General features: G+C 41.6%; 1 protein-coding gene across 3 annotated transcripts in view; it reads right to left on the bottom strand.

The window, feature by feature from the left end:
- Positions 1-27,343, bottom strand: part of PALLD (palladin, cytoskeletal associated protein) — a 343,917-nt gene that overhangs the window by 255,660 nt on the left and 60,914 nt on the right. For all 3 annotated transcript variants that reach the window (XM_075564242.1, XM_075564239.1, XM_075564240.1), the window contains exons 3-7: positions 22,404-22,470; positions 21,088-21,193; positions 17,983-18,057; positions 12,504-12,645; positions 11,812-11,835 (exon numbers count right to left, since the gene is read on the bottom strand). In XM_075564242.1, the coding sequence (XP_075420357.1) occupies positions 11,812-11,835; positions 12,504-12,645; positions 17,983-18,057; positions 21,088-21,193; positions 22,404-22,411 (355 nt within the window). In that variant the 5' untranslated portion in view covers positions 22,412-22,470. The remainder of the gene's footprint in view (positions 1-11,811; positions 11,836-12,503; positions 12,646-17,982; positions 18,058-21,087; positions 21,194-22,403; positions 22,471-27,343) is intronic.

Below are 27,343 nucleotides of genomic sequence, written 5' to 3'. Positions count from 1 at the left end.
AAAAGGTTAATGTTTTGCTGGGAGAAAGGCGAATCTGTAAGTTTCTGTTTCTGACATTACACAAAAGAAGAAAGCCAGGAGGAAATGGGATGAGCCAGGTCACAAGGCTGAATAGTCATCTGGTAGCATCTTACTTGAACCAAGACATGTAAGACAGCTGCAAAATAAATTTTGATGAGGAACTGGAATCAAGAAATGACTACTTATGTCAAATAAAGAGAGTTAAAGGCTTACTAATCTGCACTAAACAAACAGAAACACAACCATCTCCAATATATGTGGACATTCTTTTTAAAAAAATCATTTTACTGGGGGCTCATATAACTCATCACAACCCATCCATCCATCGTGTCAAGCATATTTGTATATTTGTTGCCCTCATCATTCTCAAAACATTTGCTTTCTACTTGAGCCCTTGGTATCAGCTCCTCATTTTTCCCCTCCCTCCCTAATCCCCTTTCCCCTCAAGAGCCCTTAATAATTTATAAATTATTATTATTTTGTCATGTCTTACACTGACCGATGTATCCCTTCACCCTCTTTTCTGTTGCCCGTCCCCTAGAGAGGAGGTTATATGTAGATCCTTATAATTAGTTCCCCTCTTCTACCCCACCCTCCCTCTACCCTCCTGGTATCACCACTCTCACCACTGGTCCTGAAGGGATCATCTGTCCTGGATTCCCTGTGTTTCCAGTTCCTACCAGTGTACATCCTCTGGTCTAGCCGGATTTGTAAGGTAGAATTGGGATCATGATAGGGGGTGTGGGGGTGGTACAGAAGCATTTAAGAACTAGAAGAAAGTTGTATGTTTCATCATTGCTATACTGCATCCTGACTGGCTTATCTCCTCCCCATGACCCTTCTCTAATGGGATTGCCAGTTGCCTACAGATGGGCTTTGGGTCCCCACTCTGCACTCCCCCTCATTCACAATTATATGATTTTTTGTTCTTTGATGCCTGATATCTGATTCCTTAGAAACCTCGTGATCACACAGGATGGTGTGCTTCTTCCATGTGGGCTTTGTTGCTTCTCAGCTAAATGGCCACTTGTTTACCTTCTAGTCTTTAGGAGTCCAGACGTTATATCTTTTGATAGTCGGGCACCAGCAGCTTTTTTCACATTTGCTAATGCACCCATTTATCTTTGGCAATCATGTCAGGAAGGTGAACATCCTGGGATGCCAATTTAACAGAACAAAATGTTCTTGCATTGAGGGAGTACTTGAGTGGAGGCCAATGTCCATCTGCTACTTTAATACTAAACCTATAAATATATCTACATAAATATATTTCCCCATCATCATATATAAATATATTTACATATGTACATAGCTGTATTTAGTGCTCTATAAATACCCTTTGACTCCTAGTTCTTTCCTCTTTTTCCTTTTAATTTCCTGTGGACATTCTTAAAGTTATTAATAACTATAATCTTATCCAAATTTCATAAGCAAAAGCAGTGAATTGAGGACATAATAAATTACTAAATCAGAACTTATTTTTACTGATGGTAGTCTTGGTTTTAGAGTTATCTAAAAATTACTTAATGATAGCCATATCTCCCAGAAGTCAATTCTGAATTCCATTCAAGTTCTTATACCTATTTGGACACTTGGTTAAAAACAAGCAAAATTTAAACCTAAAATATTTTATTTGAGGAACTCAGAAAATGAGATAACAAGGACAAGATTACTAGGTCTCTCGGGTAGTAAGGGAATAGTTCCATAAATGTCTTCCTTTATAGCCTGCCACCTCCACCCTTTGACCCAGCATACCTAAAAAGGAATCCAGATTCTATCTTCCAAACCACATGGTTTGGCTAATACAACTGTTAAGAAAGAATTCTGGACTAAAATCAAGATGGAATATAGTGTGGATAAGTGTAAGGCTTGTATAAATATTTAAAATTAGATCTATATACTTACTTAGAAGATATTTTTAAAATACAGTTCAAGGATTAATAATGAAATGAATCCCGGTGCAAGCATTGTTAAGCCAAAGATATCAAGTCTTATCAATATTTACCAGTGGCCCGTGCATGTCTACTGGAACTTCCTTCTCTTTCTGTTATTACATAACTTTCTTTCTTTCTTTTTTTAGTCATATTTTTCAAATGTACATTCTTTGGTTTTAAAACTGAGTAACAAGAAGAACTCTCACGATGTAAAGAAGAACAGACCAGTGTTCCTGAGAGTTATGCAAGTTCTTGCAGTTGAGTCAGTGGACCAAGGAGAGAGTCCAGGGAAACATAAAGCTCCCTGGTTGGGGAGTCTAGTAGAACAAGTGTGGGTAGAAGCTGGGCATCAATAGAAAAATTGTTGGTAGAGAGGAAGGTTCCATATTTCCTGTTTCGAAGTTCAACCTGGCCAACTTCCAATTCTCAGGACTGGATTGGAGCAGATCACCTCTAAGAGGGTGGCATGATGTCTTCAGTCATATACACATCAAGTTAAACAAAATGCTACTATTTTATTCTGCCACAGCCATAATAATTTAGTAATAAATGGGTACAATGAAAAGCTTCTCAAGCTTTGGAATCCCATCTGACACATTGTTAGACGCCATCAAAGGGACTTCTACACATGGTGACTATCGGTAGGACAGAATACAACATTGCCAGTTCTGTGCCATCCTCACAATTCTTGTTCTATCTCACCCATTGCTGCAGCCACTGTGTCAACCATCCCATGTAGGTCTTCCTCTTCCTTGCTGCCTATTTACCATGCATGACGTCCTTTCCCAGGGACTGGTCTCTCTTGATAACAGTCTAAAGAACTTGAGACAAAGTCTTGCCATTCTCAATTCCAAGGAGAATTCTGGTTGTATTTCGGCCAAAGACAGTTTGTTTGTTGTACAGGCAATCCATGGCACTCCCAATGGTTTTGCTAGCACCATAATTCAAATGTGATTCTTCTTTGATCTTTCCTATTCACTGTCCAACTTTCCAGGCATATGAGGGGATTGAAAAGAGCATGGCTTGGGCCCGGAGCACTGTAGTTGTCAAACTCCTGGCTCTTCAATATATTAAAGAGGCTTTATACAGCAGTGTGATTCTTCTTTTGGTCTCTTGATGGGTGCTTCTATGTGCATTGATCGTGGATCTCTGCAAGATGGAATTTTTGACAACTTCAATCTTCTCCAACTAACACGATGTTATCTCTTGGTCCAGTTGTGTGAGGTTTCTTTACATTAAGTCTAATCCTGATTGAAGGCTTCGGTCCTTGATCTTCATCAGCAAGTACTTCAAGTCTTCACTTCATCAAGCTAGGTTGTGTCATCTGCGTATCACCATGGTTAGTAAGCCTTAATCCGGATGCTCTGTTCTTCTTCATATAGCCCCGCTTCTCCAATTATTTGTTCAGCATACAGATTGAATAAGTATGATGAAAAGATACACAAATCCTGATGCACAACTGTACTGATTTTAAAACACACAGTATTTTCATATTTTGTTCAAATGTCTGCCTCTTTGTCCATGTACAGGTTCTGCATGAGTACAATGAAGTGTTCTGAAATTCCCATCTTTCTCCATGCTATACAGAATTTGTTATATTCATATGCATATTCAATAGAACACAAGTTTTATTTCTGATATTTTCAGCTTTCAGCCAAGATCCATTTGACATCTCAAGTGCTCTTCTGCATTTGACATAAATTTCTGGCAGCCCCTGTCATGTACTGCTGCAGCCCTTATTGAATGTGTTTCAGCAATATTTTACTTGCATGTGATATTAAGGCTATTGTGTGATAAATTCTGCACTTTCGCGGGTCACCTTTCTATGGAATGGGTACAGATATGGCTCTCTTAAAGTTAGTTGGCCAGGTAGCTGTCTTCCAAATTTCTTGATATAGATGAGCGGGTGCTTCCAGTGCTTCATTGGCTTGTTGAAGCATTTCAGTTGGTGTTCCATCAATTCCTGGACCCTCGTTTTTGTCCAAGGCCATCAGTGCAGCTTGCTTTCTTCCTTCAGTACCTTCAGTTCTTGATCTCACTCTACCTCTTGGAATGGTTGGATGCTGACTACTTCTTTTTGGTACAGTGACTCTTTGTAATCCTCCCATTTTCTTATGATGCGTCCTGCATGGTTCAATATTGCTCATTTCACTATCACGTTTTACTTTGTCTCCTTGAACCTCCTTTTGAAATTTTCTGTTCAGCTCTTTACTTAATCATTTCTTTCATTCTGTTTAGTCACTTTATGATGAAGATTTAGTTTCAGATCTTTTCTGACACTTTGATGTTTTCTTTTTTCCTGTTTTCTTAATGGCCGTGTGCTTTCTTGATGAATGCTGTTCTTGATGTCCTCCCACAGCTCATCACGTCTTCTCTCATTAGTATGCAGTGAGTCAAATCTGTTCTTCAGATGTTCTAGAAATTCAGGAGGGATACATTAAAGGTGATATTTTGGCTCCCATGGACTTGTTTTAGTTTTCTTCAACTTTAACCTGAACTTACATATGGGCAACCGATTATCTGTTCTAATATCAGCCCCTGACCTCATTTAGGCTGCTGATATGGAGCTTTTCCATGGTCTCTTGGCAAAGATATGGTCAATTTGGTTCCTGTGCATTCATTACATCTGGGGAAGTCTAGGTGTTTAGTTGCCGTTTAAGTTGCTGAGAAAAGGTATTTGCAATGAAGGTGTTGTTTGGTTTGCAAAATTATATCACACAATCTCCAATGCCATTTCGATCACTAATAGCATTTTAAACAACTTGTTCCTTCTTCTGTTTCCCGCTTTCACATTACAATCCCTAATAATTATCAATGCACCACCATTGTATGTTTGACTAATTTCAGACTGAAGACTTCCGTAGAATTTTTCATCACTAGGCAGTAATGGTTGATTTGTAAGTTTGAATAATAGTTGTGTTAAGTGCATTTCCTTGTATGTATACAAATAGTACTCTATTACAGATAACACTAAACTTCAAGACAGATCCTGAAATGTTCATTTTGAAGATGAATGTGATGACAATCAGTGTTAGTCTGGGTACATTAGAGAAATAAATCCACAGAAACTCAGGTATAATAGAGAGAGTTTTATATAAAGGTTAAGTGTGCATCAAGAAAACATCGCAACCCACTGGTCCCCAAGCCCACAAGTCCAACATTAACCCATATGTCCGACACCAATCCACAAAGTCCTTCTCCATCTCACAAAACAGACGCAATGACGCCGACTGCAGGAGGAAAGCCGAGTCAGTGAATGTGTAAGCATCTCAGCCCTGGCAGGGGTCTCCACACAGCTGCTCTAGCACCCAGGGCTGCATCAGGGTAGGTCCATGTGGCTTCTCCTCAGGGATGTTTTGTAGGACGTGAGTCTTGACAGCTGAAACAGGGAACTGGCTAAGGCAGCTGCACCCTGGTCCAGCCACCAGAAAGCAAGAGACCTGAGAACTAGCAAGGCAAGGTTCACCAAGCCATTTATCTCTCTACCCTTCAATTAACCCCACATGTGTTTATCAGCCAGGTTGGCACAATAAACTACCTCACAATCCTCTTGAATCTGTCAGTTTTGGAATAGTCAATCATATAAATATCTGATTCAAAATGGCCAATAGCAATCCATTTCAGCTCGGTAATGCCTAGGATATATATCTTTACATATCTGATATCATTTGTGATGAATTCCATTTTCCTAGATTCATACTGGGCACATTCCGTTTCTGGATCCGTCATAGATGTTTACAGCTGTTTCTTCTCATTTTTGAGTGTCACTCGTTAGTAAGTGAAGGTGCAAGTGCCATGGTCCAATCCATTGTGAGGAGGCAGCTCTTCCTAGTGCTGTGTTGAGAGGTTCAGCATGAGGCGCTCATCTTCTGGCGCTCTATCTGTTCACGTTCACATGTATCATCAGTGTATCTGACAATGTTCTGCTGCTCATTTGGCTAGGCTTGGGCAGCCAGTCCCTCAGAAGTGCACAACTTATTCCTGCTTTAGGGTTTGTTCTGTGGTGATTCTGCTGATATTTGAAATTCTCATGACATAGTTCCCAGCATCACAGCGACATGCAAGCCAGCATAGTAAGACAAACTGGTCGACATGCGGCGGCAGATTGACCAAAAGCAGCCGTATTTTATGTTCCACGTTGATTTTTTTGCATGATGCTTGCATTTTAGTGACATATCAGTGAGAACCAAGATAAGTCAGAGAAGTGCATCCTGTGGTGTAGTTTTGGTACTCTGGACTTATTTTGTACAGTTTATGCAGTATCTATTAGAGGCCAATTGTCCTTGTACTTGCATCCAAATTTTAAACATATTGCAGGTCCTTTCAGTGAGGTGACTCACAACCAGGGAACCAGACATACAGGCATTTTGGTTCAACCACTACTTAACCTAGAGAGAACAATAGATTTTTAACCGTGTTTAATCTCAGTTGAAAACCATCCTTATAGTCCTTCTACAAGCCAGCATCTTACCATATTTAAATAAGTATCATTCATTTCATTGTCTGACGCAAAGTATGGAAGACATCAGATGGGTGGCATTGATAAAAAAGGTTCATGTTGAAAGTAGAAAGCCCAATACTTTCACATGTATAAGTGCCCAACAAATAAGACATGCGCTTTTTTGTATGTTCATTTTGCATGCTGCTCTGGAGTGAATTGTGTTGGCCAAACACAGACATTGTAAATCCTAATTTCTAGGCCAGTGGTTATAACCCCATTTGGGAAGGGCTGCCTTTGTAATGCTGACAAATCAGGATTAGAGGGCGCTATGTTGAGTCGATTTCTTTTAAGATAAAGTAAAGCAAGCAAGCAAGCAGAGATGGGGAGGGGAGAAGTCCAGTCCTATGCAGATTGCTCCGAAACAGGAACCCAGAAGAGACAAGGGTCTTCCTTTCTCCACAGTCCACAACAACAGGTCGCCTTCTTCTCGAAGGACTGGGACCCTGAATTTGGACTTGTAGCCTTCGAATCAAGGAGAAAATAGATGTCTGTCTGCTAACGCCACCCACCTGTAGTATTTCTGTGGTAGCAGAACCTGATGACCAAGACCCATGGATCAGCCAGTGCTAGAGGCATAACTCCATACCGTTTGTCACTGCTCTCAGACAGCTGAGTAAGAGTCTAAATATTAACAGCTGCCAAATGAGTCTTCTGTCTATCCCCTCCCCCTGACTAATCTTTGAAGGATCCAGTCAGTGTAATGTCAGAATGTCGAAGAAGCCCAGAGCAGGTAATATGACAAATGGATGTTGATCTTAAGTGACCCAGCGAGCTATTAATTCACAAAACAGTCTGAAAAGATTTGTGATGCAGGCTGACTTCTGTCTAGACAGCGAGGGGAGTGTAAAACACATTAGACAGATACAACACAGTAGTGACAAGAAAAACCTGTTTCAGTTGCACAAATGCATTAGGAGGGAATCTGGTTCCTTCACCATCAACATATCGCCCCTCTCCAGGGACTGGACCTCCGTCCCAGGGGAGTTTCAATTGTGTTAATAAAGCGTTAAAACACCTCGCACAGGAATAAGAAAAGGAAGGTGAGTGAAGAAAGGAGGGGGAAAGAGACCCATAAACACGAAGGAGGGGAAAGGAGAGAACAAGGGAAGGAAAGACAGGGAAGGAGGTAGGTAGAGAAACAAGGGAAGGAGGAGGAAGAAGGAAGTCACCCAGCTCGTCAGCGGGAGAGGCAAGAGCAAGAGTGAGCAAGTCAGAGGAAGGCAAGAGGGCAGCAAAATCTGAATGCTTAAATGTTTCCCTGAATTTCAAAGGCTATTTCTGTTAGCATTTGGAAAATATCACTGACTTGATCTCATAAAATTTATCTCTTGCCCCAAATGTCTCATAGCCATGTCTGTTTTTCTCTTTTTCACATGGTAATGGCTAAGCTACAGCTCGTAGGGAGCAAGTTCAGCCATCTCTTCTCAATGGTTAAATTCAGCAACTTGAAAAACAGTTCAGTGGGCCATTAGATAATTAGATACAAGTCAATCAGATCGTTTAAGGGAGATTAATTGGAGCTAGCATGTGTCTTCCCCCACCCCCTCAACAGAGCAACTTCAAGGTCAGTCTGAGGGACATGGGGACTAGGAGAAAAATCATGCCTACTTCTAGTTTGTCTGTGTATTTAAATACAGAGATGTTTTACAATTTACCTTTTTCTAAGGTGTTTTTTTTTTAAACAACAGCTCACATAAGCAGTCCCTTATGGAGACATTTATGTGTTTAAAAGATTTTTATTTTAAAACATGATCATGCATTGCATTTAATTCTTTGTGCCAATTGCAGATTTCCCGGAGCAGAGAATTTACTGTTGTACTATGAAAGAGAAAACAGGAAATCTAGTATTGTCGTGGTAACTAAAATTGCAGAAATCTGATTGGAGCTCAGGGAAAACTAGTTGTGTTTTGTTTTCTATACCACCAGATTATATGCGTCCCCCTCCCTTCTATTAACTGATTTGCTTGAAATATTTTCTTCTGCCAAGAAATCCTTGTTTTCAGCAAGATCTATTAGTGTACTTGGACTAGGGGCATCTGATTTTAAAAATGCTTTTAGATCTAACTAAGAGGAAAACTAAAATTAAAAAAAGGAAGAAAGAGACACAAGTCCTCTTATACATGCTTAGAATTTAGGAGAGAGGTTTTCCATGCCTTGCTCTTTTCTTGATGACTTTGACATCTTAAACCAAAAGACAGTAAGCAAATTCTGCTGTTGCTGGGCTGGGGGCTCACAAGTCGACTGGGACTCTTGGTGGCCCTGTGTAACCGAGTAGAACTGCCCCTTGGGATGCTTTTTCGTTGTAATCTTCATGGAGGTAAATTTAAAGACCTTTTGTCCTATGGTGCTGCTAAAGAGGGGTTATGCATTGGGCTTCAACATCAAGGTCAGCTGTTTGAAACCACCAGTGGCTCCAAGGGAGAAAAGCGAGGCTTTCTACTTCCAAAGTAGAAACCCACAGGCACAGTTCTACCCTGCTTAGAGGGTGGGCATGAGTCAGAATTGACCAGATGGTTGTTTGTTCCTGTTTGACTAAACTCAAACCAAATTCACTGCCATTGAGTCATTTCTGGCCACCGACCTCCAAAAGAATCGGAGTCATTGTAAACCCGACGGGGTGACACACACGGGGGCATCAAGAGTCGGAACCAGCAGAGCGGCCCATGGAAGAGAGGGTCGAACTGCCCCCGCTGGTGGGTGCTAACGGCTACCTTGCACTTATCAGTCCATAAACTAAAATAGAACTTGCTGCCCTTGTGTCACGGCAGACTCACGGTGACCCTCGTGAGATTCTGAGACTGTAACTGTTTATGGGAGTATAAAGCCCAGCTTTCCTCCCCTGGAGTGGTGGTGATGTCACATGCCGACCACGTGCATCACAGCCCAACACACAACCCTACACCGCCAGGGCTTCCAAAGCATTACTCAACATGCTTCTAGGGCTGGGGCTGCTCTGTGGGTTCAAAGGGTTAATCTTTTGGCTAGTTAGCAGCTGAATGTTAACCATTGCGCCTCTATGGCTCATTAAAGCAAATGATTTTCTTCATATGTGTGAAAATATATAAGACTAACTTTATTAAAGTTATTAAAGATCAAAATTATATGCCAGATGCAAAAGAGCAACTCATAAATGGAACCTGAGAGGCGCGTGTGGTGGAAGGAGGGAGTCGAGGGTGTGGAAGTCTGTGTCAGCCCTCCTCTGCCGCCCAGTGTCCTTCCTTCCCCCTGGGTGTCCGCAGGGCTCTCGGTACACACATGTGTGTCCTGTGACGCTTTTGAGCCATGTTTTGAATCCTCACATAATGGTTGGTTTATGACTTTCAAACCCAAATCACAAGACTTTTAGTCAATCACTATTACCCATGCAGATGATGACAACAGCCCGAGAATACGAAGACACGGTGGTGACAGGAACTTGCTGAGAATCCAAAACATCAAGAGCAAACTCAATCCACGCAAGGAGCAACACTCTTAGAGTGTTTGGCCCAACTTTTAGTTGTATTTGTATCAAAAGCATCGAAAGACAGAGTTTGCTTTATAGATTTCTCTTCACATAATAAAGATTGCTGCTGATAAAAGAGGCATTTTAACCCTATTTTTATTTCTACCCACCTCTATTAATTTCTGAAGGATCCCTGGCGGGTAGTGATAACGTGTTGGGCCGTGAAGGGCTAGGTCAGCCGTTGATAACCTCCTAGGCGGGAGGAAGAGGAGGCTTTCTAGTCCCATCGAGTTACAGTCACGGAAACCCTCGGGGGCCGTCGGGCCCTGTCGTCCAGGGTTGCCGTGAGTGGGAATCAGCTCGATGGCAGCCAGGTTGATCTGGATTTTGCACTCTTTGCCACTCAGTTGGCTCTGACCCCGGATGTCTCCATGTGTGTCAGGGGGAACGGGGCTCCACGGGGTCTACAATGGCTCTGACCTTCTTGGAAGGAGATGAACAGGCCTTCCTGCCGAGGCATCACTGAGTGAATTTGACAACTAATCTTTTTTTTTTTTTTTGACAACTAAGCTTTTGATTAGTAGATGAGAGCCAAACTGTTAGCTTTAGGCAGGGACTCTGCCAATCTGTCAATCTATTTAACATAGGAAATGCAGAAACGTACTCTAATTCCCCGCAGAGTTTCCATGTTACATCATCCAATACAGTCAGCCTCCGAAGCTGCCTGTACCAGGGAGCTATCACAATGCAACTTCATGCAAAGAAGTAGCACAGACAAAATATGCAGCTCTGTGTTCCCACGGTCTGGAAGGCCCCAGTGTTTGATGTGGTGACTAGCACATGAAGTGAGGTCGCATGCTCCAGTTGTAACTCATGACAAGAGAGCACCAGATCACTCCAGTGGCGCCCCAAGGAGATTACTCAGCGTCCCCCGAAACTCTAGATACGAGTAGGCTCACTGTCTGTTTGTAACGACCCGGCACTCAGATGTCAGAGATGCGGGAACTGACTGCAGTAATCTGACCTGCCGTCATCCACACCACCTTCAAGTCCCCAAAGCGGGAACAGAGGAACTTGGGGTTCCAATGGGGTGGGAGGCTGGATGTGGCAGGGAAGACGCAGGCAGCAGAAACAGGGACAGAGCTTGTTTGTCTACCCTTGTGTCAAGAGATAAACAAAACTGGTGGCTTTGCTAAGGAGAAATTTTAAAAAATTTAATTTTAAAACAGGTTGTTTCTAGGAGGATGCATTATGAAATGCCTAGAATTCTTGCTCTTTGGGAACACTACTTTGGTTCATGAAGAATAATACATATACAAGACATCTGCAGCGGGAGGACAGATGGACCCGCACTTCTGGATAACATAGCACGCTGGTGAGGTCAAACGACCTGGTCCTTAGGAGAGAGGCTGGGACAAGACGCCTCTCTTCATGTTTGCCGCATAGTAAACGTCTCAGGCTCAGGGCACACAAAGGAGAAACGCCTGGGAGTCAATTCTGCTGCTATCTTGGGGGCTGCTCTCAATTGAGGCACATTTTGAAGTTGAGACTCACATTATTATTGGGTTTGGTTGGATCTGTAGCAACACGCAATGGGGTTTTCTTTTCTACCGGAATCTTTTCATCAGTAGCTTAGCTTGTTTTCTGAGTCTAATAGAGCTTACATGAAAAAGTCTTAAATCACCGAGCCTGACCTCTATGTATGAATGGAATGTAATGGTTTATTAATAAAGTAGTTGATGTAAAAAGCAGTGTTCAGGCCCCAGGAAAAATAAGACACTGTCTTTAAAGGGGTTTCCTGTTTCCAGGGAACTGCAAAAGCATTTTCCAGTTTATGGCTTTAAGACAGGCACAAAGAATGACTGAAACCCAGAAGGTAACAAACAAACAAACAAAAAGAGACAGGCTCTTACCTGGTTCAGCAGTAGATCTAGGTTCTGTTTGCCACGTGGTAAAGAGAGAGAAAGAAATCACAGCAGCATTAGATTGAGATGACATCGAGGGCCCAGCTGCCTCTGCTTCTCTCTGATCCTGCCGAGGCCATGTCTACGTGCTACAAACTCCACACGACACACGAGGCAGGTAAAGTGAGCATTAAAAGCCAAGCCCGAGCAAACGAGCACAGTTGCTGTCGAAGGATGCCACCCACGGGCCACCTGCTCAGCAGGGGAGCTGCTTTCCAGGGTTTTCAGAGCTGTGGCCTTTTGTACGAAATGCCTCTGCCTGGGCTCGAACCACCAGTCTCTGGGTTGGTAGTTGGGCACATAATTAAGGACTCCTTAGGTGACAGTAGGTGAATGTATCTTTCTCTTATGACGAAACTCACATTCTAGTAACTGCAAACCAAAAGGAGCTTGTGAACGCCCACAGTTATTTGCAAAACTCTGAGGAGAAGCATGCATGCGCATACACATGTGCAACTTTCATTGTCGCTTCTACCAAGGCCTTGACCCATGGCGACTGCTGCAATCTACTGTGCCTCCGCAGTGCGGGTCTGGTCCCTCTCGGACGCACAACTCCACTTCGTAGGAGTAGCTCAGCCCTTCTTGGTTTTCCTGAAGGCACATGCAAAGGGGGGATTTAGGGAGCGGGCACCACGCCTTACTTTTCTGGAGAATCCGGAAATCCGGAGAGTCTTGGATTTCGCTGCCTTGCCGGCACCACGTGACCTGCAGCGGATGTGCTCCCCGGACCCTGCACTCGAGGACCACCACCTGGCCTTCGGACGCAGCCGTGTTTTGCAATTCCTGAAATCCAAGGGAAACACTGGCAGTCAGACTTCTGTGTCTCCTTAAGCTAGTCCACCAGGCAGAATACCAATGGCAAGCTTTCGGGATGACCGTGGAGGCCCAAGCCATTTGCAGGGTGTCCACGTGGCCTAGGCCTCTGGGGAGTCTCTTCTTCACCACAGCCCGTGAAGGTGAACAGCCTGCTATCGCCCGTGTGCACTGGAAAGTGGATTATTACAGGTATGATTAGGCTAAAATGTACCACTTCATCATTAATCTCCCTTTGACTCATTTTAAATTTGGTCTGATTCGTAATATTTTCTGCTTTCTGTTCAATTGAAGTTTTTCTTTGTTTTGCTATTATTGTTTTGGGTTGCTTTTTTTTGTGGTATGTTTTCCTATGTGTGCCATCCAAGAGAGGTAATTCTATAAAGACAGTAACTGGAGTAATATTTCCTTAGGGCTCTGGTAGGAAAGGCTGGGGGAGGGGACTGGGGAACTAAATGACAGTGACTACAAGAAAGAATAAAATGTTCTAAAATTGTGGGAATGATTTTACAACTCTCATTTAATATGATTAAATTATTGAATTGTATGATATGTGAACTATGTATCAATGAAACGCTTTTAAAAAAAATTTACAAACAATCCCAAGCCTTAAAAAAAATGTAAAACTTGCATCAAAAAATAATTACCACTAACTGAGGTAAGGCTAAACACTTCTAATCCACCGATCATTTATTTTTTAAGTTGTTATTATGATGATGATGAGATTTCCACCATCTCCATGTAATGAAATCAGCAAGTCCCGTGAGAATTTTACAATTTTTCTGAAAATCTGCACTGACCCCCCTTTTCATGTATGAAATTCTGTTGTAACAGCTAGTGTCGTTTTTATCTATATTTAAAAGTAAACTGATGGAACGCAAACATCTTCAAACAATTACACCTCAACTGGATAAACTACATCGATATTTATATAGTTGAAAACTATATACTATATACGAAGTTTTCGTAGAAAAACTTCGATGTGAAGATCAAAAAGACATGCATCTGTTTTCACATGTTCCAGTCTTGTCAAATGCTCCCACACCTGGGTTTACTGAGCGGAGGCCTTTCTCAATATTTATTTCGAGGTTCCGCATGTCTCTCTTAATGATCTTCACTCCCTCCTGGCTGGCTGCCTCTGATCTGAGCCCATCAACCCCAAATCAATGCCTTGTTATACTCTAACAGATGAGAAATGATTTTGCTTTTAGAGATGCAAAGAGGTGAAACTTTTAAACTTGTCATTAAGTATCACATCATTACCAATAGCTCCCTGACATAAAGCCTCTAGCGTTCTGCTGGGATTAGGCAGGCCTACTTCAGGTTTTGGGGTGTTCAACTTCTGAGTGCGGAGGACTGGACCGCGTTGAGGGCAGGCTGCTGTTGGTAGGCGCCGTCGAGTCCGTTCCCACTCACAGCCACCCTGTGGGCAGCAGACCAAAGCACGGCCTGGCCCTGCGGCGTCTTCACACCGGGTGTTACGCCTGAACCCACTGCTGCAGCCTGTGGCAAGTCATCTCATCATGCAGGGCCTCCTTAAATAACCCAGCCATGAAAAAGTAACTTACCCATGCATGCAACTATATATATCGATATATATCTATATATTCACATTAAGAAATGTTTTTGTTTGTCTGATAACAATGAGGAGACAAATGATGTCCAAAACCAAATCATGCAGCACATGGGCTGTAGTGAAGATGCTAAGCCTACGGACATCCCACGTCTGTGCTGTTGGCAGGAGAACTGTTCATGTGAAGTTGGAGAAGACATTTGGTAAGAATTTTATGCTAAACGTTTTAAGTGAAAAAAAAGAGACTGTGTACTTTTCCTGATGAAATTGCCTTCTTTCCCCTTCATCTTCTTCTGCTTTTCCAATATGGGAAAGCTTTTATTTAAATCCCCCTCCCCCACTTTGAGGTTGATTCCAGAGAAAAAGCTAATTTATCTGAAAGCAGCAGGCAAGTGTCAATCATGGGGTTAAATTTATATGGATTAATCTACTAGGTGCCTCCAGGCTTGCCCAGGAAGCAGGGACAAGGACTTTTCAGAGTTGAGCTTTCAGGCAAGAAAGGAGCCCTTGATTTATTCCAACAGACACGCATTTGTTCAAAGTTGGAAAGTCAGAAATGTAGGAAATCAGTAGATGCCGAAGAATTTAAGCAGTCAAAACTCCAGTTAGTCTGGGATTACAATTTGGCCTCCACAAGAGCAAACATTTTCATCTTGGCAGAAGCCACAGCTAAAGAGTACGCCACTTGGAAAACTCACAAAACCTAATGAAGAGACAGAGAGCTCGCTTTTAAAGGTGAACCTGGCACCCTGGATCATCCACTCTGGGTAGGATCTGGGACTCGCGGGTGTTTTAATGTACACATACGGGCATCTCTGGGCATTCATCAAACCCATCTGACATCGTGGTTCTTTGAGGAGTCTAACTATTTAGGAAGAAATGTATGATCGTACCACAGTCTGTCCCGTCTCTACAGTCTTACAGTCTACCCCTAGGTCTGCTCGCTCTCTGAGCACAAATGAAGCCTGAGGGTTGTCCACAGTAACGTAAAGAAGGAGATAGAGCAACACCAGCAAAGTCCGCCTACCCCTCACTGCTACCAACATGCCTCGGAGACAGGGCCAAGAACATGCCAAGGGCAACCAAGCTCAGTTTGAGTGCTAGAGGAGAAATGCAGGATTCCTCTCGAAACCTAGAAAAGGCTCTGCCTTCAGGAGGTATTTAAGCAGGGAGAGGAGCTGCCAACAGGAAAACAACCAACAAAGAAGAAAAAGAAGAGAGACCTCTGCATGGAATGGGGAGGCTCTGGGGAGGCCCAGGGCGGGTGCTTTGCACTCCCTGAAGATTGTTTTCATTTGGGAGTGCTTTGATTAACCTTCATAAAAATGCAGAGTTTTGTTTTACTGCTTAAAAAACTATTCTGTTAGCATTTGGCAGTGCTTCCTGGTTGCCTTCGGGCAACGAGGAGAAGCAGTAGGAGCAGAATGTCTGCCTCAGCAGTTGGACTGGAACGGGGGAAACCGGAGCTCTGAATCAAGTCTGCGATGATTCCTCTGCAGGCGCAGAAGGCATTCCCTAACGTGCACACACAAGGCCCTTTGGGCAGAGACGACCTACAGTGAGAAAAAGCAAGAGTCCGTGCCTCTTCTCCTTGCCGGACCCCCATTTGTATGAACTTTAGTTCCCTCAACCAAGAGGCTCTGGGCATGCCCAAATCAAACATGTTGAGTAAGATACTTCGGGTAATACACAGTTCCTGGAAATGATACTACGAAGATATTTGTGAGAGGCTCTTAAGTGACATACTAAATGGACATGGCCATCCGTTCTATCAGTCAATGTTTCCCATTAAAACCATCGGAGGTAGGCTTCATTGGCTGTTATAATGACTTGTGGTTCTTTAAAAAAATCATTTTATTGGGGGCTCATAGAACTCTTACCACAAGCCATGCATCCATCCACTGTGTCAAGCACATTTGTACATTTTTGGCCATCATCATTCTCAAAACATTTTCTTTCTATTTGAAGCCTTGGTATCAGCTCCTCATCCTCCCACCCCCGACCCTCTCTCTCTCTCACAAAACCTTGATAATTCATAAATTACTGTTATTTTTTCATGTCTTACTCTGTCTGACATCTCCCTTCACCCACTTTCCTGTTGTCCGTCCCCCAGGGAGGGGGTTATATGTAGGTCCTTGTGATCTGTCCCCCTCTCTCCCCTACCGTTCCCTTACCCCCAACCTGTGGTTCTTGGTAGAGTTCGCCAGTCCTTTCATTTTTGTTTGTATCCATTCACCTAGCTTTACAATTGTCATCTCGTATTGTCACTTGTGCCCTCTGTCCTCCTGAAAATAACCTGTTTATGAAATTATTTTTCTAAAGCTGAGTAGAGATTGGTTTAGGAGAAAATAAAAATCATCCCTAACATTTCTTTTGTACTGTCTTTCAAATTTCTTTTTTTAAAATTTATTTTTATTATTTATTTTTTTTTTCAAATTTCTTATATATATGTGTTTGCTTTTCACATCTGTCTTTAGTTTTGTAAAAGTGTGAGATGCAATTTAGTTTTAGGTTGCTTTATTTCCCCGGCAGCAGAAGGATCCCTCGTCTCCCCCAGCGATCTGCGATGCCCATTCTTTGTGGACTCCGTTCGGAGCCGCTCGCCCAGTGGTCTTCTTTGATACGTGTATCTTTCTTAATAATGAAACCGTGCAAAAAAGCTTTGACATCAGAGGACAAATTCCACCCCCTGCATATTACTGCCTTATTTTACCTACGTCTAGAGTGTCCTAGCTGTTCTTAGTCACTTATTCTTCCACACACCTTTAAATTCTATCTCAAGCCAATAAAACCAGTACATTTGTTAGGAGTTTGGCTAGATTTGCATTGAATTTATGGATTAATATGGGAAATGATGATTTCTTTGCAGTCTCCTAGTCCATAAGATGGTATATGGCTCCATTGGGGGTGGTATAAATATTTTTCATGAAGCTTTTAGCTTGGACACTGCTGCATAAGGAAGACCAGAGAAGAACTGATACATTTGACTAATGGTTGTGGAAAAAATATAGAAAGTCCTATGGCCTATTCAAAGTCCAAACAAATCTGTCCTGGGTGAAGCGTAGGCAGATTCTCTTAGAAAAGAGGGATGCCAAGACTTTGCTGTGCATGCTTCGGGCATGTTTTCAGGAGGGGCCAGTCCCTAGGCAATGGAACCACACTTGGTAAAGTAGGAGGACACTGAAAAAGAGGAAGTCATTAGGTGAGATGGACTAAGAGAATGGTTGCAGCGGTGGGCTCAGAGAAAAATTGTGAAGATGACACAGAACTAGGCAGCACTTTGCTCTCCCCAAAACAAGGTTTTATAATTTTCTCAAAAAGAAAAGAGGACGGGCAATGCTACACTTCTGAGCTGAGGACGTGACCAGTGAAATGGGTACCATTTAGCCTGGCAATGTGTATTACTCTCACTTTGGATACACTGAAAATAAGTCCTCTTTTTTTTTTTTAATTTCTAGAAAACTTGCTGTATTACCCCAAGCAATTCCCTACCCAGAATTGTTCACATATTGTTTTCTGCCCATTTGGGCTCTCTCATTCTACTTTAAGCTCTGTCAGGCCATTGACCTACCAGGCTCTTCACAAGGTTACAGGCCCACCACAGAGAGAATGAGGATCATAAGCCTACTAATCTGTTCATTCTATTATTTTTTAAGTTGCTCCATAAAGCCACATGTGAATGAAATTAAAAAACCAAAAGGAACCCCAGGGACTGCGACCCGCAGATGTCAGACCTTGGTAAAAACGGGAGGAAAGTAGGCAGCAGCGCTTCCGTCCGGTCGGCAGAGATATGAAGTTGTGCTGTGGACCTGCAAAGAGCAGAGGCACATGGATCAAATTCTAAGTACATAAATTGCTGAACAGATAGACGAAGACACTCTGCGTTATTGCGCTTGCTCCACTGGAATGAAAGTGTTACCATGCATCATCTTGCCGGTGAAAGCTTACAGGACAGGCATGGTTCTACTTCCTCAGCTCCCATCTGCTATTCTTGAACCAAAAGGATATTCAAGGCAAAAGTTCCCTGGGGCCTCAGGGATCCAGGAGTTCTTAAATGCTGTTACCAAATGGATTTCTGTGTGTGTGTGTGTGTGTTGGGGGGGCGGGGGCTTCCACGGGATCTTGTAAAAAGGGCTTACAGTCATTGTATTTGATTTTCAAATACAGTTCAGGTTCATTGTATATAAAATGAATTATTCATTGTATATAAAGTGGAGGATAAGTAAATGAACTAACATTTACCTACCTTACTTTAATGTGTACTCAGTTGTGTGTGCAATATAGGGACTACAAAGAATGAGGAAAAAAGGGTGATCTTTTTCCTTGACATTCAAAAAACAAAAATGTTGAAACAGTTACTGGATGACACTCAAATCTGGGAAACAGAGGTTCCAATGCTAACCCACGGTCAGCATTTCAAAGCCACCAGCCACCCATGGAGAAAGATGACACTTTCTACTTCTAAAGATTTACAGTCTTGGGAACCCACAGAGTTGGTTCTATTTTGTCCCAAAGCAGCGGTTCTCAACCTTCCTCATGCCACGGCCCTTCAATACAGCTCCTCATGTGGTGGGGATCCCCCAACTATAAAATTATTTTAGTTGCTACTGCATAACTGTAATTCTGCTGTTGTGAATCATAATGTAAATATCTGATATGCAGGATGAATTTTCATTGTTACAAATTGAACATAATGAAAGCATAGTTGTGAATCACAAAAACAAGATGCAATCATATATTGTGAAATATTTATTTCTAATGACAAATAATGAAATTTTGTCTTGAAGCATGGTGTAGCATGGGTAACAGTCTTCACGCCGGGTACTTGTATGTGGGCGTATCTGCATGTGGCAGACCCGCCTGGAGACTGATAGAGGAGCGGTGTCTCGGTTCCCAAGACCATCGGAAATATATGTTTTCGATGGTCTTACGTGACCCCGGTGAAAGGGTTGTTCAATCCCCAAAGGGGTCGCGACCCACAGGTTGAGAACCGCTGTCCTAAAGGGTTGTGGAGAGTCTGAATTGACTCAATGGCAGTGAGTGACTAACCATCACACTTAGGTGTTCTTTATTGGTTGCTTTTAGTGAGTCCCATTGCAGAGATGTCAGCGTGGTGAGCATGGACCATATTCCTTTTCCCTGTAGACGTCTTTACTGGATGGATTTGGGTGGTCTGGATGGCAGTGTCCATGGTCTGCATATGGCCTTTGCTTTGTGCAAGGAACTGCTGCCAGAGTCAAGTAAAGACTGCCTCACGGACTGCTTCTGACAGCCTTGTAGCTTGTAATGGTGTCTTCATCTCACAACTGAAGAAACCAGGCACCGAGCTGCCTCCAAGTAACCGGAAGAGCTGAGATTCAAACCCAGCCCATCTGGCTCTAGAACTTTAAGCGGATGCCAAAGTACCTACATTTCTCTGAGCCCTTCATCCTCCCAGTAATAGCAGGGGGATGTGCTAGCTTCTGCCCACCATCCTGGCAATATCTACACCATGCAAAGTGCATGATTTACTAATGATGGTGTTTCTGTAAGTGAATACCCAGGTCTCTTTCGGTACTTAGAGCTCTAGACTCCAAAAGCCAAACTCACTGCTATCAAGTGGATTCTGATTCACAGTAACTTTTACACTGTACTTTAACATAATTTGCTGTATTTAAGAAATGTTTCATTTGAAGATTTATATTTTCTGTTTCCCATACTAGATTATAAACTATGTGAGAACAGGGTGGGTGACTCCCCGCCCCCCCGCTTTGAAATGGCCAGTACAATGCTAAGCATTCAATAAATGCTTACAGAGTCTTACAGCCTGAACACCAAAGCGCCAGTGAGATCCTTTAATAAAAACATTTCTATGAATCCGCCTGTGGTTTAGAGGAAATGTCTGTGATACAATCTACCTCCAAGTAACTTATTCGGGTTGATTCTTTTCAAGTTCATGAACCCGAATATCTCTTCTGTACTGTTTGCATGTTCCACCTATCACAGAGTATATATCACAGCCCACGATCCCTAAAGCACCTGTGAATGCTCACTAGATAAGAAAGGCAGACAGAGGCACATCGACGATCCCAAGATAGACTCATTAGTTAGGAATGAGTGTAAAACTCAAGTGTGTGTGTGTGCGCATGCGTGTGTGTGTTCGCCTGCGAGTGAACACAAGGGGAACCTTCCATGACAGTTGTATTTAAATATACTCACCATTTCACAAAAGCAAAGTAACACTATTTGGTTCAGGAAACAGTTACATATTTTAAACATAAAAGACTATGTTGTTGGCAAAGCAAACTCAATACAATTACTCTCTAGTTGTAGTAATGGTCTTTCTGAGATCAAGCAGTCTTAGGACGAAATATGAGTAGAGGCAGATAATAAAAATGCTTGGTGGAATCAAGGAATTTGAATGTCTTTTCTGATTTATTATCTGATTAGCCCTTAATAGATGTGGTATGTGGGCTTTTCCTGCCTTTTAATTTATTTTAAATGAGCTAGTTAAACTTAGATAAATGGAAGGGAGTGCAAACGTGAGGAATAATCAGATAGTCATAGCTAAAACAGATGCTCTCTTCGGAGGGCCCTTACTGGCCGTTGGAAAATGTTTGCAGTGGAAAAGCAGATGCGGCCTACATGGTGGCAAGGCTGTGCTTTGAAGATTATTTTTAGTCGATTAAAAGGGAGAGGCTTATTTTACCTACCACTTTCTTTTACCCCAGTTCCTTTTTTCACTTAGAAAATATTTCAAGACAGCAATATAGTTCGAAGTAGAGATGTACTGTTGAGACTGGAAAAGACTGGAAGGCGTTTGGCTCCCAGTGACCACCTGCTATCCGCGGCCGGCCTACCTGTGGAACAGGGACAGCTAAGGGCTGAATCACAGCCGTGGTCACTCCTGCCTTCGGAGATGACGAGCCGATAGTTAAGGAAACAGAGGTTGTTTTCTTTTGAGCCCTGGGAAGGAAGGAGGCACGTGATTATATATAAATATCTAAACGGGAATCATTCTTTGAAAACCTTTCGGCAGAAACAGTTCAATTTCTTTCTGTCATGCCATTTCAACTGTATATGCTTCAGAAATGTAAACCAATGTAATATTCACCTGCAGTAGCAGCAGTCAGTACATATACCTTATAAATAGTTAACAAAACAAACATCTGGATTGAAGAAAGTAGCAATATGTAACTCAGACACTGTCAAACTTGAAACTTGAAAATCTTAGGAAAAAAATCCCGTCCTTATTAGTAAGTAAATACTTGGCATCTTTAGGATTAGGGTCTTCCACTGGATCCAGTGGTCTAGCTCTGGCTCGCAACTATTCTTTGTCTTGGTTTCCCGTTTTGTAAGTTGTGAGTATCTCAAGAATTTAGTGCTTAAAAGTTTGTGAAGGATAATGATAGAATTAGGAAGGACTGGTTTCTAGGTTCACCTTTGCTCAAAGTACTTGGGTGTGTTATCTCAAGTGAGTCCTAGACCCTCACTAAACGTGAGTTCGTTATCAGAAATCAGAGATGGCACTACGTCTTCACATCTTCATAAGGGATTCTTTGAAGCTCAATGGATAGAATTGTTTTGTACACACTAATGTGATCAAAGAGATTTAAAAGTTTTGTAGCTTACATATTTTAGTTTAAACCATAGTTAATAGAGTTTTCTGCAGATTTTAGTAGATTTTGTATTTTTGAAAGATATATGAGATATTAATATCTTACTAATAATGTATATGTCTTGGAAGAAAGAGTAAATTTTCTATTTTTCTTGTACAAAGTCTAATTAGAAACAAATTTTACCCAGAAGACAATGTATTTCTGGCCTAATTATATTATTTCACTCTGTGTAAATAAATTGGTTCTAATTTGCATTTTAATAATGATTTAATTGATTCTTTTCTGAATCTAAATGATATTTGTATATGCTTCTAACCAGCTGATAGTTGTCTTTGAAACCAGCACTGTAATTGGTTAAATTTTGGCATATCAGTAATGATATGCAGACTTCAAAGTTCAAATTTAGAAGTCAGAGATTACGTTTCTACTTCAAGTATTTTTCTGATCGACCTCAGGTGACCTTTTTCTTCAAAGCACAAACTTCATGGCTTCATACCCCAACAATGTGGCTGGCACAGTCTGTAATGGCGATCAGCGATGGAACTGCAGGGACTTACTGTGGCATAGCTCCTGGCTGTGATCCCAAAGCTAAGCTGTCACTGTCAGAATCAGAAGAGCTGGCACCTGGAAGAGCATTTAAAAAGGTTGTGAAGCTTAAACCTAAGTGGTAGCTATAATCATTTCAAAAAATAATATTCTCATTTAAACACACACACACACACACACACCACACAGTCTCCATTTGACCCAAATGCATATTAAAATAGAAAACCATTTTTGCTTGGAGGGTATTTTCAGCAAAGCATTGTGAGAAAGCTGTGTTCAAAGCAGTATGCCTATAATACCAGATTGACCATTCCTTCTATTTTCTATCACTTTGACCATCACCACTGACTTTTCAATGACTTATAAACTATTTGTGAAATATATTTCCATGGGCGTGTAAGAAAAATAACACCCAGGGGTATACACTTGAACTTTTCCCATGGTCTGGATTACTGTTTACATCACTCAGTGACGTGTGTATTAAAGCAGCCGCTTTCTGAGATTCCACTTGTGAATGAGAGTACCTTTGATTTTGGATCATGTCCTTCCAAATTCACTTACATCAGTACTCTTCTGGACTTAAAGGTTATTTTATCATATTTTTAAGGAGCTGTCATGGAGTTGTGGAATAAACACTGGGTTGTTAACCACAAGATTGGCAATTCAAATCCACCAGCAGCTCCACAGGAGAACGATGAGGCTTGTCTGCCCCTGTAAAGATCTATAGTCTCAGAAACCTGATTTAGGGCCACCACGAGTCAGGAGCCACTCGATGGCTTTGGGTTTTACTCTTGTGTTATCGCACTTTTAGATTCCTGTGTTGAGCAACGGTTTATACGCAAACACTGAGCTATAGGTGGTAAATCCCAACTCACCCCACAGCACTGCAGAAGAAAGATCTGGGGATCTGCTTCAGAAGGATTCTAGCCAAGAAGGTGCTCTAGGTGGTCCTCCTCTGTCATCAGGGCCACCGTGATGGGGACCAACTTGGCAGCAGTAGTTTGGGGCTTGTTGTATCAGATTTTTAATCAAGATGTAAACTGCACTCAGGTAGTATATTTTCTGTCCAGAAAATTAAATAGTACTTTAAAAAATAACTGTAATGATTAAAAGCAAATTCTTGGTATTTTTCTTAAGAGGTAAGTTTAACGTCTTTAAAAAGCTCACTGTCATTGGATTGATTCTGATGCATAGCAATGCTTTAGGACAGGGTGTAACTTCCCTGTGGGTTTCTGAGACTTCAACCTTTGCTTTCTCCTGTGGAGGGGTTGGTAGTTTTGAAACAGTAACCTTGTGGTTAGCAGCCCAACGTGTAACCCACTACGCCACCAGGGCTCGATATCTATTTGGGGTTATTTATATTATCTATTTAAAATCTTTTATTATAAACTAGTTCAGGTAGTTTAGTAGTTTGACTAAAATGATAACTTCATACCAGTGACTCAATTATAAGTCGGTTCTGATGAAGCTAATTTATAATATAAATGAAGCTGACTACTTCATTTAAAAAAGTATTATTGTATTTTATCAATATCTATAAATCTGTTCTTTGTCTTTGGGGGTTGAGATTTTATATACAATCACACATATGCTGACATTAGAAAAGTACACACTGTAACATTATATATGTATTACATATTACTAACAATTAGGGTATACACCAAAAAACAACCAAAAAATGAACAGTAAGTGGGGAATCATTGTAACTTGAATGCCATAAGCCAAGGACTACTTGTACTCATTTATCAGTGAATGATAAAATAACACAGAATAGGTGATATAACGGTAAAGATCAAGAAGTACCCACAAATATTCAATACATGTGTGCATTTTTCTGAAAACATTAATATATTAACATAGATATATTTATGTACATATTGATACACATGAAACCACACTATGTGTTTGCAATTATTTCTGCCTATCAATAAGGAGCCTTGGTGGCAAGGTGGGTTCTGTATTAGGCTGCTAACTACTAGGTCAGCAGTTTGAAACTACCAGCTGTTTCTTGTGAGAAAAATGAGGCTCCTTCCATTCAGAAGTGTCTTGGGGGAAGGTGGAGAACTGATGATAATGGGTACAAGAGGGTAGCACATATCTAAAGTTGATTGTGAGATGATTGTACAACTCTTATTAATATGATTGAACTATTGAATGATATGTGGACTATATGCCAATAAAACCATTTAAACCAACAATAATAAAACAAGACTTACCGTTTTGGACACCAACAGAGACAGCTCTGTCCTATCAGATTGCTATGTGCCATTGACTGACTCTCAGTGAATGAGCTAGTGAGCCTATCAGTACATTTTGTACATACACATTTAATTCACTGAGTGTTTCTGTCTTTGCTTGCACTGTAAAACCTTTCCAGTCTTTTATTGACGTTGAAAGCATTATGTTTAGAAACGCTACTGAAATGTTTCTTGTATGGAATGCTTCCCAGTCACTCCTATAACTACTTTGCTCCTGGACCACCACTGTCGGGTTTTATCTCGTCTTCCTACCTCGTTTCTCTGTATCTGTTTCTCTCTTTATTTCATCTTCAAATGCCACATTAATTTCCCTTTAGTGTATCTTATCTGCTAAAACAGAGATGAGCTTCTGAATTTCATTCAGTGAATTAAGAACTTTGAAACTTGACATCCAAGGCCATTCATAATCCTCAAGTTTATTATCTATCTCTGTCTTCCAGAACTTCTCATACTTCCACGTCATCTAATCCTAGTGCACACTTTTGACACACATACGTATGCACACGTATGCATGTACACAAATATAGACACACATACACTGCACATATATGACAGGCATGATAAAATACATAAGGAGAGATATCGATGCACAATTCACTCACATCTTTATTGAGTATGTATGATATGCTGGGCATTCTGGAACATCAGGAAGAAAACAAAGAAAACACAGAAAATCACACACACCTTCCCTCGTGGAGTTTATGGACTTAAGAGCAGACAGGCAGTAGATAAAATAAATACAACATATTGGTGGGTACATTGGGGGCTGCACAGTATCACAGAGATTGATGGGGAAGCAATGTAAGTATGTGGAATCTGGGTGGGAGGGGGCGTCCTTTATTTGAAGTATCTGGGAATGTGACCTTAAAGATTCAAAGGAGCTGTGGGCTTTCTCTTGGTCATTAAAACTATTTGCTCAATCTTCTAGGGAAGTCTTGTAGTGTTTCTGCATTTCAAATCATCCCAGTCATTGTTCTGTGCTCTCATTTCTCAACTCTTAGAACTCTTGCTTCCTGGGAACGCACAGGGTCAGCCAGGAGCTACCATCTTTAAGCACTTATATTTTACCTAATAATCCAGTAAGCCCAAACCAAACTCACTGCCAACCAGCCAATGCTGGCTCTTAGCGACCCTATAAGACAAGTTAAAACTGCCACGCCCTCCCTTTGAGTCTCTAAGCTGTAACTTCATAGAAATAGAAAGCCTCATCTCTCTCCCATGTGGTTTTGAACCGCTGAAAGTGCGGACCGCAATGTCAAATGCCCAATGCCAAATGACCACACCACCAGGGCTCACTAGTGTAGTAGGCACTTAATATATAATAATAATTACATGAAATAAGAATAATCTATTTAATCATAAATATAATGAGTAAATGCATTCTATAGAATGGCATTATAATCAACCAATATCATATCTAAAAGTGGGCGTGTCCACTCTATAGATAAGGATACTGAGAACTAAGAGGCTAAGCACACCTAACTAGAAAGCAGTGAGGACCAGTTTTGCTCTCAAGTTTTATGAAAACATGATGTTCCTGCATACCATGTGAACTTCATGTGCTGGCATTTCCATGTTCGTGAGTGTACCTTGATCCCTGCTTCTCTCCTAGAAAGTCTTTAGCTTCTGGTTGTCTGAATGAACGGAAGTAGGGAATGCAAAGCTTGTTTGAGGGCAGGAAGTGCACCACCAAGTTAGCAAAAAAAAAAAACATGCTGCTGGGGAAGTATCAGGAAGCCAGTCTAGAAGCGTAGGGCATGGGCTGGAATGCCAGGGCTCCAGTGTTTGGATTTTATCTTCTAGGCACTGAGGATGGTGACTTGGAAACATTAATTAAGTCAGGTAATAGAAAAATAATCCACCACAAAGCTAGCCATAAACAATGAAAAACAGATAGTAGACAAAGAGAAAGTTTAAATTGTGATAAAGTTGGGACGGTTAAGCAGGAAAAACATTGAGGAAAACCCAGTAGACTTGGTTATCAGAAAGGCCAGGGCAGCCTGACAGACCTTATTTTATTGGAATCATAAAAGTGATTAAGGAACGTATTGTGTGAAGGGTATGCATCAGTCTTATGTAACTACCAAAGACATTTTCAAGGTGGCCAGAAATTCGGATGGGAAATATTTATTTTCTGATCCCAAATTAAATCATTATTAACAACAACCAACCAAAAAAACCCAAACCCACTGCCACTGAGTAGACTTTGACTCATACTTAAGTTTGTTGGGCCTTTGTAAATCCTCTGGGAGCAGACAGTCTCAGCTTTTACTCACGGAAGGGCTGGTGGGTTTGAACCACCAGCCTTGCAGTTAGCAGCTCAACATTTACCCAACAGTGCCACCGGGAACAAAAGCAGCATGTTAAAAAAAAGTAAAACAAAACGCTTATTACGATATTTCTAATAAAAAGCTAGTCTTGCTGCTTTTGTTTGTTTGTTTATAACTGGTTTACAGAGCACAGCAAAGGGCCACAAAGGTTTGCAATAATACATTTGCTGTTTTTTACATACCTGCCCAACCCATACAGAATCTCAATGTCCAAAAAAAAAAAATAAAATCTCTATGTCCCTCAGTGTCTCAGGTGTCAGAGTAGCTTTTGCAGATGGAAACGGGTGAAATCTCCCCATCTGGGCCAGCACGTTCCCTTCCCTCCCCGCAGGGCAATTCTTCTTTCCGCCTTCCCTTCTGCCT

The sequence above is a fragment of the Tenrec ecaudatus genome, chromosome 12, assembly GCF_050624435.1.
Source record: "Tenrec ecaudatus isolate mTenEca1 chromosome 12, mTenEca1.hap1, whole genome shotgun sequence".
Lineage (NCBI taxonomy): Eukaryota > Metazoa > Chordata > Mammalia > Afrosoricida > Tenrecidae > Tenrec > Tenrec ecaudatus.
Note: the sequence above shows the minus strand (reverse complement) of the source record. Positions and strands in the feature narration are given on the sequence as shown.